A 15,634-nucleotide genomic window follows, 5' to 3' on the forward strand; every position below is an offset into this window, starting at 1 on the left:
CGTTTATAAAAAAAAATGAATAAAAATTGGAATTGAAAAAAGAAACGGTTCCCAAAAGCTTTTTGGGAAGATAATATTTGCTTTCTTGTGTAAGACTATTAGAAGGCATGTTTTGGAATCATTCTAAATGTATTCTTGTGGAAGGGATCAATATTCATTCTTTAGATGTGTTACGCAATGCTTGCTTTGGAACCTATCCAGGAAGGTTCCCGAGGAACGTTTCTGAGTTCATTCTAACAGTATAAATGGAAGGGAAGCCGAGCGTTTCCGAAGTTGAAACTACCTTCTAATGGAACGTATTAAGATTCGTTCTTAGATCGGTTCTAAAAGAAGGCTTGCTTCTTGTCCCGTCTCGAACAAAAAGGAAAGGGAGCTTTCAGGGATCTGGAATGCGTTTTTCGCATGCAAAGGAAGCGTAAAAGAACATATCCTGGAAGCGTGTTTTTTCCAACTGGGATATTCTAAGAAGTTACAATACATATCACATCTCTCCCCTAAACTTACATTTTTTTGGTAGATTTACGCATTCTGAAATCTGGGGGCTGGTATCGGTTGACTTCTTGGCGTGATCGAGTACTGCTCTGGATTGGGATACCCGAGCGACGTGGCTGTGGCGCTTGAAGAACAACTTGCTGGCATGCTGCTGGTGCTTCTTTAAAACCAGGTGCGGGTTGAAGAGGCTGTGGTGAATTGGGTTATTGCTCTTCTTCAGATCCGGAGTTTGACACAATTGTTGTTGGATTGCTGGAGTCGGGCATCCACCAAAACGGAGAGTTTTCGTTTTTTGAGCTGCTACTTTTGTCATAGGACTCTCAATCTGATTAATATGGCGCGTGCTGAAATCTGTGGATCTTCGAAGAATAATAATAATAAAGATCCTTTATGTTTTTGCCGACTGAAGATTTAAAATTTTGAACAAAACGTTCAGCAAGTCCATTTGATGCTGGGTGAAACGGAGCAGAAGTCAAACGATTGATTCCATGATGAAAGCAAAAATCCTTAAAGGAGTCTGTTGTGAGTTGCTGTCCGTTATCGGTGACCAATAATAGTACTTGCAATTGTAGTCGATGTCATTTGGGTTACGAACGGAAACTGAGAATAAGCATTAACACATATTACCCACATGGAGTCGAATAAAAGACCTGCCAAATCTATGTGTATCCCTTCCCAGGCTCTTGTAGCTTTGGCCAGCTCTGAAATTGTTTTTCTGGGGCTGGTCTTGGTCAATTGTGCGATATCTTCATCAATACCTGGCCACCAGACATGTTGACGTGCTATTTGTTTCTTGCGAACTATTCCCCGGTGACCGTCGTGAAGGAGGCTAAGAGTTTTATTTCGAAGCCTTAGACATCTGAGTGGAGACTTAGAAGATTATTGTTGATCATGCATGCAAAGTTCGATCACACTTTTCAAGTTTAAGTATTAACATTCAGCCCTGAAACTGATGCACCTGAATCCATTTGTAAGCAAACACTAGTATTAAAGAGCTCCACTTTAATCACTGTTTTGTTTCCTTGAAACTTGATTAAACTTGAAACATTGCATATGGTTTGAACTGATTCTGTGTTTTTGTTTCGTTTTTTATTTTCTTCGGTGTCCTTTTATGTCTTTACACTGCTTGGATAAGCAAACGACAGCAATGTGTCCCTTTTGCACATTTGTGGCAAATTGCGTCGCGAGATTTTCAATTTTCGGGAGTGTGTGTTCGACCGCAGCCGGAGCAAGATTTTAAAGCAGTTTTGCCGTTATATCGATTTTGGAAAAACGTGTGCAATGACGAATTTTATGTAACAAACACTCACGGGTTGGCAATGGATATTGCTCGATGTCCAACTGGGAGTTGTCACCTTGCTTGAAATCTAGTGCTAGGTGCTAGAGTTATTGGCGATAACTAGTTGCCGATCTGTTTTCAATTACATGTGTTTGTGAGTCGCTGCGCTTCCTCCTTGAACTTTTCCAATTGGGCAAACGGAATTTGCCTGCTTTTGTATAACTTTGGTACCGAATCATATTTTTAGTAAATGCTTGTTTTAAAGTTTTTTATTGTACCGAATGTACCGCTGGCTCGAATACTTCCTTGTACTTTATACAAAGATCAGTCATTTGAGTAAAATGTCTTAAACAAATCTAAGGGTTTTGTTGTTTGCCGAATGCATGCAAAACTCGATCACACTTTTTAAGTTTATGTAAAAACATTCGGCACTGAAACTGTTGCACCTGAATCCATTTTGAACTGATTCTGTTTTGGTTTTTATTTTGTTCGGTGTCCTTTTTTGTCTTTTCACTGCTTAAATAAGCAAACGACAGCAATGTGTCCCTTTTGCATATTTGTGGCAAATTGCATCGCGAAATTTGCAATTTCCGACCGCAGCCGGAGCATGATTTTAAAGCAGTTTTTTATTCCCTTCATTATTTGGGCATCGTCGATATATCACGATGTTGCATCATGCCTCTTCCCTGTTTAAATTGGCAACTGAGCTTATAGGAAGACGTGAGAGTGAGTCTGCGTTACTATTGATTATGTGTTTTTGTTTCGTTTTCTATTTTGTTCGGTGTCATTTTTTGTCTTTACACTGTTTGGTTAAGCAAACAATAGCAATGTGTCCCTTTTGCATATGTGTGGCAAATTGCGTCGCGAAATTTGTAATTTTCGCGAGTGTGTGTGCGACCGCAGCCGGAGGATGATTTTAAAGTAGTTTTGCGTTATTCCCTCCAATACCAGTGTGTTTGATTTGATTTGGTTTGTATGTGTAAACTGCATTCATATCCAAAGATCTCTTTTCTTTATCCTTTAACACTTCCACTGTTCTTTTTGTTGTTTCGTATACTTCAGCAATTGCTTTTGCAAATTGTGTGGAGTATGCACAACTATTGGATCGCGAACATTCATCGGATTGCCATAAAAATTACCACGTAGATCGGCGACCCATATTGTGTGAGTTTGATTGTATCTGACGTTAGAAAAGTTCATATCAAGCAGCTACAATATGAAGCTTTTGCTTAAAGTGCTCCGATAGTTTTTCAGTTGTTTTTTCTACCAAACAGATTTTTCACAAGCTCAAATGTGTGAGTGCCTACCCACGCTTGCAAGTACGCTTTTTTCTTTTCGGTTTGTACCGAGTATGCGTCAAAGTGCTGAGTTAGTTGTTGAAGTTACGTTTTGATGATCCTTATTAAAATTTTTCACTCCACTGTTTTGGGTGAGTATGGACTCCATCCATCTCTGTTGTTGTTGCAATAGCTGCTGCGCAAATCCTTGTTGCTGAGCCAAAAACGTTTGAAAATTGACTTGACTGTCAGGAATTGTTTTTTAGTTTTTCGTTCGATCACTGTGATGAGTCTACCGACACAAAATACACAAAATAAAAATTTTGTGGCACAAATTATGTTAATTTTTTTATCAATCGTCGGCAGAAAATGTTGTGTTCCGATTTAGATATTCACACGATCGGGATGAGGTCCTTTTATGAATGCTTTGAGTGTGTTAGTATTGGTGTGTACATGAATAAAAAGATGATGCAATAATAATAGGTTCCAGAGTAACTGATTTCAGAGAAGAACTTTAAAGTAAGGAGAAGTATAGTTTTCGTAGAAACGGACGGACGAAGATCGACTCCCCTGGTGATGCTTATCAAGAATATATTTACTTCATAGGATCGGGTTGTGTCCATCACTGCATTGCAACCTTCTGACTGAAATTATAAAGATATATAAAGAACTCTTTCGAACTTTAAGGAACTTCAAGTTAAGGAAGAAGAAGAGGATATAATGAACCCGAATGATTTGCAAAACATTATCCAGGGTTGCAAAACCTTTTGCTCAACAGAAAGCTCGGTCCCAAACAAAATTTTGAAGCTGAAATCAGCTTGGTCAACAGGCAGCTACAAAACATTCGCGAAAAAAGGACACAGGTTGAGACCTAGCAAAGAGTCGCCTTACAGACAAAAGCTCAAATCAGCTCGGTCAACAGGCAGCTACAAAACACTCGCGAAGAACGCCCACAGGTTGAGGCCTACTAAAGAGTCGCAGTACAGAAAGAAGCATTTCCGTGCGACAAACCACTCCACGTGGTTAAGTCAATACCGGATTTTAACGGCGTGCAAGTCGAGTATGATTTTAGATTGTTGAACGGTGATGCAGTATAAACATTACGAACAAGTGGCCCAATGAAACCTAGCACGAGCTTGTTACGCGTGGGCCCTTTTAGTTTAGTGGGCAATTATCGAATTCGCTAGGAAAGCATAAAACATATTTATAAAAAAAAAATAAAACCGTAATGCAAATATGTTAAAATTTTTGTTTTTAGGACAGGGAAAGAGTTTGAAATGCAAATTTGATTATATAAATTTTAATATAATTATTACAAAGAACTCGAAAGGGTTCATGCAGGCCAAAATTTGAGGTATATCCTAGCAAATTTAGAGGATAGTAGTTGCGGGTTGGTCTTAAAGGCACATTAAAAGCTAAGCGGCTTACCAATTCTATGAAGAAAATATTACCTCTGACAAAAGATCGTGCATATAAATAGTGACAAGCATAATTCTACGATTTACAAGAGTAAGTAAATTAAGCAATAGTAATCTACTAGAGTAAGAGGGCATCCTTTCGTTTGTACCTCAGCGGGGAAAAAATTTTTTTTTTTCGACTAATACGATCAATGTGTAATTGATATTAGGGACAACAAACGAGAGCGAAATATTCCAAATTAGGACGAACTAGAGAATTAAATAATAATAATTTAGTTTTGAAAGGATCGTCAAATTGTATCGACCATCGCTTAACAAATCTAAGAACACCATGACTATCCTGAGGCATTCCAGAAGTTACGTTAATCGTATTGGAAAAATAACCCTCTGAGTTCTTTCTTTCAATTTTGTTAAAATCCAAGTCAAATTTAAATAATACATAGAAGATAATGTTTAACAGAATCAAAAGCATTACTAAAATCGGTATATATAATATCAGTCTACATTTTATCCTTTAACTACAATAGATGTTAGTTCAAGTTAGTTCATTATTCAACCGTGAGAGAGAAATAGACGCACTTTTGTGAAGCTCCGCTTTAAACACCGAAAAACACCTTAAACTCGGCTTAAAAAATTAAAAACTGCTTACGGCAGCATCATTAATAAGAGTACAACACGTTAAAGTTCTTGTTGCCCGGAATAAATCGGTTTTAAGCAGTAAATCGCTTCTTAATAAATCCGCAATTAAGTGCAACAACAATCAAATAAAGAAACAGTGCATAGCAAAACACAAGAGCACAGAGACAAAACACTCAGCACATCAAAACACTCAACACATCAAAACACTCAACCCTCTCGGCACCAACACAATAATGTCTTCAGCAGCAAAGCGTCTTAGGAAGGAAACTCACTCCGATATGAAGGGAGCCCGTGACTCCGATGCTCAACTGCTTCACACGATCGACCTCAGATTTTCCGAGCTAAAGGAAAGTCTTGCAGGGGAGATCCGTGATGGCGAGGCACGTATAACCGGCACTCTGGAAAAAAAATTTAAGTTAATAGCAGCTGACTGCAACAAACTCACACTGAGAGTCACTCAATTGGAGAGCGAGGTGAGAGAGATGGGGATGCTGAGGCAGCGGGTCCAGGAGCTGGAGGCGAAACTGTCTAAAAACTGCCAGGATCAGCGCGTTGACGAGTTGGAGGCAAAGTGGGTGGCCTCCTGCAACGCACAGGCGGCGTCTGAAGTCGCCTGTGACTTGCGTTGGCATGGGGTCCCACAAGTCCAGGGGGAAAATGTGAAAGCACTTTTTCACGCACTGTGCTTCTCTCTCAAACTGACCCCGCCGCCTAAGGTACGTACGATTTTTCGAACGCGACCGCGAAAATCGACCCGTACAGTAGTGGATCCAATTATAATTATTAAAATGGAACACGTGCACGATAAGGCGACACTGCTGCGTGCGATCGGGGCATACCGAAAAGAAAACAAAACGCAATTGAGCTTAAAGCTCATCGGCCTAGACTCGCCAGCGTTTATATATATAAACGAACAGCTGACCAAAACAAAATATGAAATTTTCAAGCGGGCGATGCATCTCAAGAGGCTGAACAGCTATCAGCTGTTTTCTCTCGCCGTGGAGATATCTTCGTAAAGGAGAGAGAGGGAGGGGAGGCCATTTGCGTGCAAAGCCTGGGCGAACTGGCTCAAATGGAGATTTGCACCCCCGAGGAATTAGCTGCGCTGGAAGCTGCTAGTTCTGGGACATTAAATGATAATTCATTTCGCACCTAAGAGGCGCTTATATTTATATTCCATTGTTGTCAAATTATCAGTAGTTTTTTATATATATTTAGGATTAGTATCAGTCGCATTAATTTAATTTTATTTTGTTTCTTGGTGTGGTGTGTCTTTATGTCATAAATATTTATAGACTGCGAGCGCAGCTAATATTACAATTAAATAATTTAAAATGGGTGACAGCAACAACAATAACATAAACATAAATCCAAATCGATCAAATAGCCATGCGATGTTAAGGGTTCTCGGAGAGAAGAGAGCTGGTCTTAATGTGTGTCATATAAATGCTCAAAGCCTCACACGAAAAATTGAAGAATTTAGATACCTCTTTATCAATTCGAGTGTAGATGTTATATGTGTTTCTGAAACTTGGTTTGTTCCTAATTTATGTGATGTTTTAGTTGAATGTGATGGTTATAATTTGCATCGCTCTGATCGTGATAGTCATGGGGGTGGGGTTGCAATATATGTTAGTAAAAAGTTATGTTCCACGTTTATATGTAAACACTCAACCAGTAGTGCAATTGAATACTTATTTATAGAAATTAGATGCCAAAGATATGCTGATAAGCTACTAATTGGGTGTGTATACCGACCTAACTGCCGTATTGACTATGAACAATTTTTAAACATCATTCCTGACGTGTCAATTAATTAATCAGACGTCATTATAACAGGCGATTTTAATAGCGATATTTTAAGGGATTCCCACCTTGCAGAGGACATGAAATCGCTGGGGATGAAGTTGGTTAACTTTGTGTCCCCTACAATTTTTAAACATCATTCCTGACGTGTCAATTAATTATTCAGACGTCATTATAACAGGCGATTTTAATAGCGATATTTTAAGGGATTCCCACCTTGCAGAGGACATGAAATCGATGGGGATGAAGTTGGTTAACTTTGTGTCCCCTACGCATTTTACCAAAACCCGCAACTCGCTTTTAGACTTATTTTTTGTGTCTAATACAGACAAAGTAGCTACATATGACCAACTTATTGTCCCAAAGTTCTCAAAACATGACCTCATATACTTGACTTACGCACTTGACCTACAATACCTTGACCATCCAATAGTTTTTAGGGACTTTAGAAATATCAACTATGACCTTTTGGACTCCCCCTTTAATTTGTGCAATTGGAATGACATATATTCCCTTTCCGAAGTAGACGAACAAGTTAACCTTTTACAAAACAATATTTGCTATTTATATAACTGTGTCGTACCTGTTCGTAGCAAAGTTATTCGTTTTTCTGAAAAACCATGGTTCCAAAGAAACATCAAAGACGCAATATTACAGCGTGACGGGGCGTACAATAAGTGGAGAAGGTACAGGACACCTCAAGCTTACGCAGTGTTCAAGTCATTGAGAAAAAAAGTGACCAAACTTACTGACACCGCCAAGGCAAATTTCTATTCCCATAAATTCAACAACGCATCTTCCACTGCTCAGACATGGAAAATAATTAAAAACCTCGGAATATGCAAAGTTAAACCAAGACTTGAACAAGACATTAATGTAAATGAACTTAATAAAAAGTTCTTAAGCTGCAAAGTACCTGAAATCACTGAAAATAGATATCTGAACCCACGATTTGTATCTGAAACTGTCAGATTTAGGTTGTTGTGTGTTAATCAGTGTGATGTCCTACAAAGTATACTAAGAATTAAGAGTGACGCCACTGGGTCTGACAACATAAACCCTAAATTCATAAAAATTCTGCTGCCAAAAATCCTGCCATACATAACCTATACCGTTAATACTGCACTGACAAATTCTACTTATCCGGACTGTTGGAAAGCGGCAAAAAAATTTCCGATTCCTAAATCAAATAATGAGTACAGACCCATCTCCATTTTACCATACCTATCAAAGGTATTTGAGAATCTCATGACTGATCAAATTAATAAATTTATGTCCGACAATGCAATGCTTACTAATAATCAGTCTGGTTTTAGGAAAAACAGAAGCTGTACCTCAGCTATTATAAAAATTGCAGACGACATAAGGGAACAAATAGACGAAAACAATGTTACACTCTTAGTTTTACTGGACAATAGTAAGGCCTTCGATACAGTAAACCATAATGTCCTTTGTGCAAAACTACGTAATATGTTTATGTTTTCTAAAACTTCTGTCAAACTTGTGTCTTCGTACCTACAAAATCGTCGTCAATCTGTTGTACTGTCTAGCGTTTCGTCCTCATATGAAAATGTTAATCGTGGTGTACCCCAAGGGTCTGTGCTTGGTCCCTTATTGTTTACCTTATATGTTAATGACCTTCCCAATGCGTTATCTGAATGTAATGTTCACTTGTATGCTGATGATGTCCAAATGTATGTGAGTCGTCCTTTAAAAAGAATAAATGAATGTATAGATGTTTGTAACAGAGAACTTGAACGTGTAAATGAGTGGGCCGGCAACAATGGACTTGGGATCAACCCATCAAAATCAAAATGTCTTGTCATAAGTAAAAGAAAGATAATTTTTAACAATTTGCAGCCACTGAGTATGAATAGCACGCCACTTGAGTACGTTGATACAGCTGTAAACTTAGGTTTTACATTCAACAGAACTCTTACCTGGAATGATCATATTAAAAAGTCTGTAGGGAAAACATATGGCATAATAAGGACATTATCCGTAACTAAAAATTGCCTGCCCACCCATATACGTTTACTAATAGCTAAAACCTGCATTGTTCCAGCGCTATTTTATGGAGTAGAAGTTTTTTCAAACTGTGACACTACCAGTAAGAACAAAATTAAAGTTCTATTTAATTGCATAGCCAGGTATATATTCAACCAACCACATACAGATCACGTATCCGAATTTTCGCTGAAAATATTCGATATCTCGCTAAATGAATGGATAAAGATGCGGAACTTAATTTTTCTGCAAAAAATTATTTTCCAAAAAGAACCTTTGTATCTTTTCGAAAAACTTCAATTTACATCCTCTAGAAGAGCAAACAATCTTACTTGCATAAGACCTAGATCATTGACATCCGAAAGACAATTTTTAATTAATGCTATTCGATCATGGAATCAGCTCCCAAACCATCTTAAAAATATTAGCAGTGCCACGCAATTCAAGATAAAATTATTCACACACCTTAAAAACACTATTACGTAAATTAAAGTAAAATAGAAGGCGGCTTAGGTTAGTTTTTATGAAAATTAGTTTTAATTAATTAAATTAATTAAAATTAATTAAATCAATTAAATATTTGCAAACTCGTAGTGACTTGCGCATTAACTTATAAGTTCCAAACTTGTAGCGTTAGGATGAAATTTTATAATAAATACAAATACAAAATACAAGTAGGTTCGTGGTAGTTGACCTTCGCTTAAGAAAACCATGTTGATAAGGTTATATTAGCGAGGAACACCAATGTTGCAGTTGAGAAGTAATAAAGCGCTCAAATGCATTGTATTGTATTTAGAAATTATTATTTTAGACATCCGACTTTCCTCCATTTTTTTTGGAGTGGAATACTAAAAAAATCTTTCCAGATAGTTGGAAAAACTGATGTTGAGGTAGACAATTGAAAAAGTTTAAGAATCGGTTTACAAATAGTTGAGGCACAAAACTTAAGCACGTACCCAGGAAGCCCGTCCGGCCCTAGAGAGTATGTTGGTGTTGTGGTCTCCAAATCTCTTAGAAGAGAACTTTATGTTATTAGCAGTGAAAAAATTCAATTTGACCTGTTCAAATTGTAAGGGTAAACTCAATTTTTGGGTTTGCAAGAACTTGGCAAATAAATCAGCAATTGCAGAATCAGTAAACAACTCAATTGAGTACTGGTGAAGGTGGAGTCCTTTTGCTTGACACTTGCAAACTTCTAAAATTGCTTCAGATCATTTGAAAATTCGGCTTTACACCGCACACTGGGCCAGAAATCTAATTTTGTTGGCCAAAAATCTGGCATTTCTTACCCTATACAGCTAGGATCTGAAATAAAGCAGATTATCTTCTTAAAAGATAGATCTTTTTAAACAACTAATAATACAATTTTAAACATTTTCAAAAGATATAGTTAATCTAATCCAAAATCGGTAAATAGAAAAAAGTAGGAAACGGATTCAATTAATTTTAACATAACTTAAGTTTAGGATAAACCATTAAAAAATATTAAGTGGTTTAAGACTTATCAACTTTTAAAAATGCCATCTTTTGGTGCCCTAGCTGCCAATATTAGTAAAATAATCGTCCCAACAAAAATTTCTTTTTAATACTCTTGCAGAGGATATTATAATTTCAGTCAGAAGATTGCAACGCAGTGAAGTAGACATTTCGGACACATTATATATATATATATTCTTGGTCAGCATCACTAGGAGAGTCGATCTAGACATGTCCCTCTGTCCGTCCGTCTGTCCGTCCGTTTCTACGCAAACTAGTCTCTCAGTTTTAAAGCTATCTGCATGAAAAGTTGTTTTTCTATTGCAGGTAGTATATAAGTCGGAACGAGCCAGATCGGACGACTATAGCATATAGCTCCCATAGAAACAATCGGAAAAAAATAAAACAAGTTTTTCGACATATAGTAATGGTTAAATATTTTAGAATTACGGTTTAAATTTTATCGAAATCGGACGACTATATCATATAGCTCCCATAGGAACAGTCGGAAAAATAAATTAAAACAAATTATAACTTTGCTGTTTCTTAATTTTTTCTTTAAGTTTCTCCACATACAGTAATGGTTAAATATTTCAGAATTACGTTTTAAATTTCATCAAAATCGGACGACTATATCTTATAGCTCCCATAGAAACAAATATATATATAACGGAGAAGGAGTATTTTCATGATCTGCCATTTCGATTGCGCAGTAAGTCCAAATCGCGCCAAGAGCCAAATTGAAACTGACTACCCTTCAAATACCAGAGCTCATCTTCTTGCAACTTCTTGCTCTCCGGTTCTCTCTCTCTCTTGGGCGACCGGCCCTCACTCGACGACTACGCCACTCTATAAGAGATCTGGCAATGCCGTCGCGCTACGAGTAGAGCAGGAATTCCTAGAATCCATGTTTTACCAGGAACCAATGTCTTTCCAGGAACCAGCTGCTTATAACAAATCTGAGCGCCAAATAACTTTAGCGTTCATCGAATTCAAATACTTCTGAGAACTGCGACATATAATAAAAAAAATTTTTTTAATGTAACTTTTCTTTTCTGTAATTTTGTTTAAAAGTTCTTTTTGATTTATTGATAATTTTACAGTTCAGAATTACGTTTTTAATTTTATTGAAATCGGAAAACGATATCATATTGCTTCCATAGGAACTATCGAATAATTAAGCTGCAAATCATCATAGCTTCAATGTTTTTAAAGATATACGCAAGTAAAAGCTGCAAGGGTATATAAACTTCAGCTTGCCGAAGTTTGCTTTTTTTCTTGTTTTTGGTTTGTTTCTTCTTTGGATATTCATCATCAAAAGTTTAAAAAAATATATTTTTTTTTAAATATTTAAAAAGCCTTATGATGAAAACAAATAAAGTTCATAATTATAACCGCGATTCTCGAAAACTAAAGCAAAGCCGCGCGAAATTGGAGAATGATTAATAGTTAGTTAATTGATCAAAAAATATTTCCAGACGGTACCCGAAAGGAATTCTTAAGCGAAGTATCCCAATACAAAAAAAGCATAATTTTTTAAGTTTTTGTCGATATTTTAAAATAAGTAAGAAATCCTGCTAAATAACATTTTTACTTGACATTTAAGTCAATTTCAATGACCTCACAATAAGTTCGATCAGCTAAGTATTCATCTCTTTTCATTTTATTCAATTTGAAATTGAATCTTTAAAATTATGCAAAAAAAAATACATTTAGTGAAATTTTTTGAAATGTTGGCATAAATTAGCTTTATGTAAATTAAAAAGGGCCCCATACTTTATTTATTAATTTTCTAAAAAAAAAACGGACTTTTTGCAAAAACTCGGGTACTGATAAGAACATTAAAATACGACCGACCAACGCCATATTTCGATAATCAGATGGCTTGCCCGTCCTTTTGAATTTTTGTGTTTGCTTTTAGGTTTTTAAGTCTTTAAAGCTCTCGCGTAAACCACGGTGGTCTTTTACGTCTTGAAGGAAGACTTACAGGAACGCATTCAATAAAAACGTGTTTAAAGCGCTATATAATAATTCAGTAGCTCTTGCCATATCCATGCAATTGTATAAGTTTGTACAGTTGTATTCGTTTAGCTTATTAAAGTCACATTTACGGAAGCATTTCGTTTTAGTTTGATAAACTATATGGGAATAAGTATCAGGGCAGGGCAGGGAAATTGTCAATTGCCTATATAAAGAGTTACGGATAGAGCTAATCCATCAATAAAGTCATGATCCGGCAAAGGAAACTTTTACACTAACAAATTCTGTTTCATTGGGGTAAACAGTCGGAATTATCTCCGATGTATGACTGGAGTCAACAGCAATAAGCACCCTAACTATTCTACGAGAAACGCGATCAGTTTTATAAGTGTTAAAGTTGTTTGGATAAACTTCAGAGTTGGAAATCTCTGGCTTCAGCCAAGTTTCTATGAAGACTAAAATATGTTCATTAAAGGCAAAGGAATCAGCGAACTTCATATTAAGTCCCCTTACACTTTGATAGGCTATAAATATAGAAGTGTTCAGTTTTTTGGAACAGACTCTAAAATCGGAGGCCGATTATTATTTCTACGTCTTTTAGGAACAAATTCTTTTATTATTAGTTCATCATCAGGCCAAAAACTTGTATTATTAAAAACATTAAAAGCTTCTGGAGGAACATATATTTTGAAAGAGGATATCAGCGGGCGTATGGAAATTTAAATTTAATGTTTGGAAATGGGTATATTTCTTGAATAAATTCCAACATAATAATAGTTTCCTATGGGTAACAACTGAAAGTTTATTTTAACCACCACCAACACCTTAAACACTTTGAACATTTTTACTCCGATTTTTTGATGAAGGGAGTACTTCAGAGCACGCAGTACCATTAGGAACAGCTGACTGTAAAGCTGTTGATCCACCGGACTGCTCTACAACTTCTCTAGTGACAACTAAAATTAAATAAGCACCCATTTTGATGGACTCGGTTTTTTTTACACTTAGGTGAATCACCTAGCAGTTTTTTCACCACTAAATTGTTCTCTTACCGCGTTGAACCCTTCAGTGAGTTGCTTTAGTACTCCAAAAAAATTCTTAAAACCGTCACGAGTCTGCCTCATAAAGCCACACATATCAATTTCCATGATTACAGAATCGGAATTAATACAACTTCTAATAGACAATTCTAAAACGTCGCGTAGACATGAACAGATGCATTTAAAAATTCGTAAGCTTGACGAGCTGAGTGAAAAAGTGCATAAACATGAGCATTTTCATGGTGAACTTAAGTGTTTCCCAGTAAAATCACCATTTAACCATCGACGAAACATAAGTCAGGTAATCCACGATGAAATGTACGAATCGGAAGGCACTATAGCCAGTTTAGTTCGCAACAAGATGGTTAAGCTGTTAAGGCGCTTTCTCGGCTCAACTGGATGGTACCGCCGTTCTGTAGAAAATTAATCCTAATCAAGCATTCCCTTGACAGAGTTGTTAAAGAAGCAGAAATCCTCGATTGTACGGACGGAGGATGCCCTTATGGCTTTCAACCAAATTGAAAAAGCGATTAACCTCCGCTCCAATCCTGTCCACTCCGAATTTCGACCAATGATTTATCTTACTGTGTGACGCAAGTTCGTACGGACTTGGTTGTGTCCTTTCACAAGAAAATGATTAATGTATAGAAATGTCCATAGCATTTATGTCCTCAAAGTTAACCAAAGCACAATGAAACTAATCCGTTACGGAATTAGAATGTTTGGCAGTTTTGAAAAACATAAAGAAATTTCGTCCTTACATCGGAGGTCAGGAATTTTTAGTTCTCACAGATAATGCCTCGTTGCAGTGGCTTATGCGTCAGAAAGGTCTCTCTGGACGATTAGCTCGCTGGTCTATTCAATTGCAAGGGTTTATTTTTCAAATTAAACATAGGATCACCGAATGTTGTACCTGATACCCTCTGCAGGCAGGACGAGCCATCAGTGGACGAATTTGTGGATCATTGATCTATCTTCCAATCATTGATCTATCTTCTGAAGCTTTTCGTAGTGCTGAATATATGGACATAATCGACCGAATTAAAAGAAATTGAAATTAAAAATTACACATTACAATCAGAAAGTTAAACAAAGAAGCTCTGAACCTATATGAAAGCCATGTTAAAAAATCAAAAGAAATTTAAACGTTTTCTAACGTCATTGAATTTTTGGAGCAGCTATTATGTACGATTAGCTTAATTCAGAATGAAAAGCCTGGAAAAAAAATATTTACTTGCAATGTAAGAACATTGTTTACTAACAATTGTCCTATTAGCAAAGACATGGAACAAAACATTATCCCATGCCTCAAATTTAAGGCTTAAGTTCAATGAAAAAATTGAAAAAGTAAAGAGAGCATTCTTTACCATCTGGATGATCGGTGCCGTAGAACGTGTATCCTCGTATTTGAAAGTTATATTTGCTGGTGAGATGCGTTTCTGCCAGCAACATAACGTCGATGTGGTTTTCGTTCAGAAATTGAGTTATTTCAGGTATATGCCGTGAAACACCGTGGGCGTTCCACAGAGTTATTCGGAGGCTAGGCTTAATTTATTTGGACTGCTGAGCTGCAAGCATTTGTAACAAGATATTTTGGTTTTGCATTAGAGTTTGCATGGTGCTTTTCATGAAGGACATAAATTCCATATTTTGTTGCAAAGTTATCATCATAGTTTCCATGTTACTTTGTGGCTGTCCCATGGCCTGCTGAATGTTATCAGTTTTCGGCTCTATGTGAGCTGTGCCTGATCTTAGAGCACTGGCGTAGGAAATTCTGTTGGTGGTAATTGAAGGGCCAAATGATAACCTGGCTGCTTTTTGTAAATGTTCTGGCGTGCCGTTGTCGCTCTTTGCGTCCGACTTTTCATCTCCTTGTAGACTGGACAGCCTCTGTAGTTTGCTGTGTGGTTTCCTTGGCAGTTTACACACTTTTTAGTGGGAGAGTCTCCCTTGTTGGCAGGGCAGGGTTCGGAGCCGTGGCAGTTTCCATAAGCTACAAAAACTGACCTGAGGGTGCAGTAAGCCCTGGTGTGTCCGTATTCCTGGCAGTTTGTACATTGCACTGGCCCGTTCCGTTTGTGCGGCTCTTCTACTGTGATCCTACGGTGCAGAAGGTACTGCAACTTGTAGATCGGGTGCACTGCGTTTTTCTTCAAAGTTCTGCTGTCTGGCTCCAGCTCGACCTTGAAAAGTGGTTGCGGCTTCTTGTTTTTGTTCATA

General features: G+C 37.1%; 1 protein-coding gene across 11 annotated transcripts in view; it reads right to left on the reverse strand.

Annotated features, from left to right (window-relative positions):
- Window positions 1-15,634, reverse strand: part of LOC128264548 (vacuolar protein sorting-associated protein 41 homolog) — a 186,399-nt gene that overhangs the window by 164,879 nt on the left and 5,886 nt on the right. The window contains exon 7 of one of the 11 annotated variants that reach the window (XM_053000087.1): window positions 5,381-5,503. The exons of the other annotated variants lie outside the window; for them this stretch is intronic. Within the exon in view, the coding sequence (XP_052856047.1) occupies window positions 5,419-5,503 (85 nt within the window). The 3' untranslated portion in view covers window positions 5,381-5,418. Of the gene's footprint in view, window positions 1-5,380; window positions 5,504-15,634 lie in introns of those variants that run through there. 11 annotated transcript variants of the gene reach the window in all.

The sequence above is a fragment of the Drosophila gunungcola genome, unplaced genomic scaffold (genome assembly GCF_025200985.1).
Source record: "Drosophila gunungcola strain Sukarami unplaced genomic scaffold, Dgunungcola_SK_2 000073F, whole genome shotgun sequence".
Classification (NCBI taxonomy): domain Eukaryota; kingdom Metazoa; phylum Arthropoda; class Insecta; order Diptera; family Drosophilidae; genus Drosophila; species Drosophila gunungcola.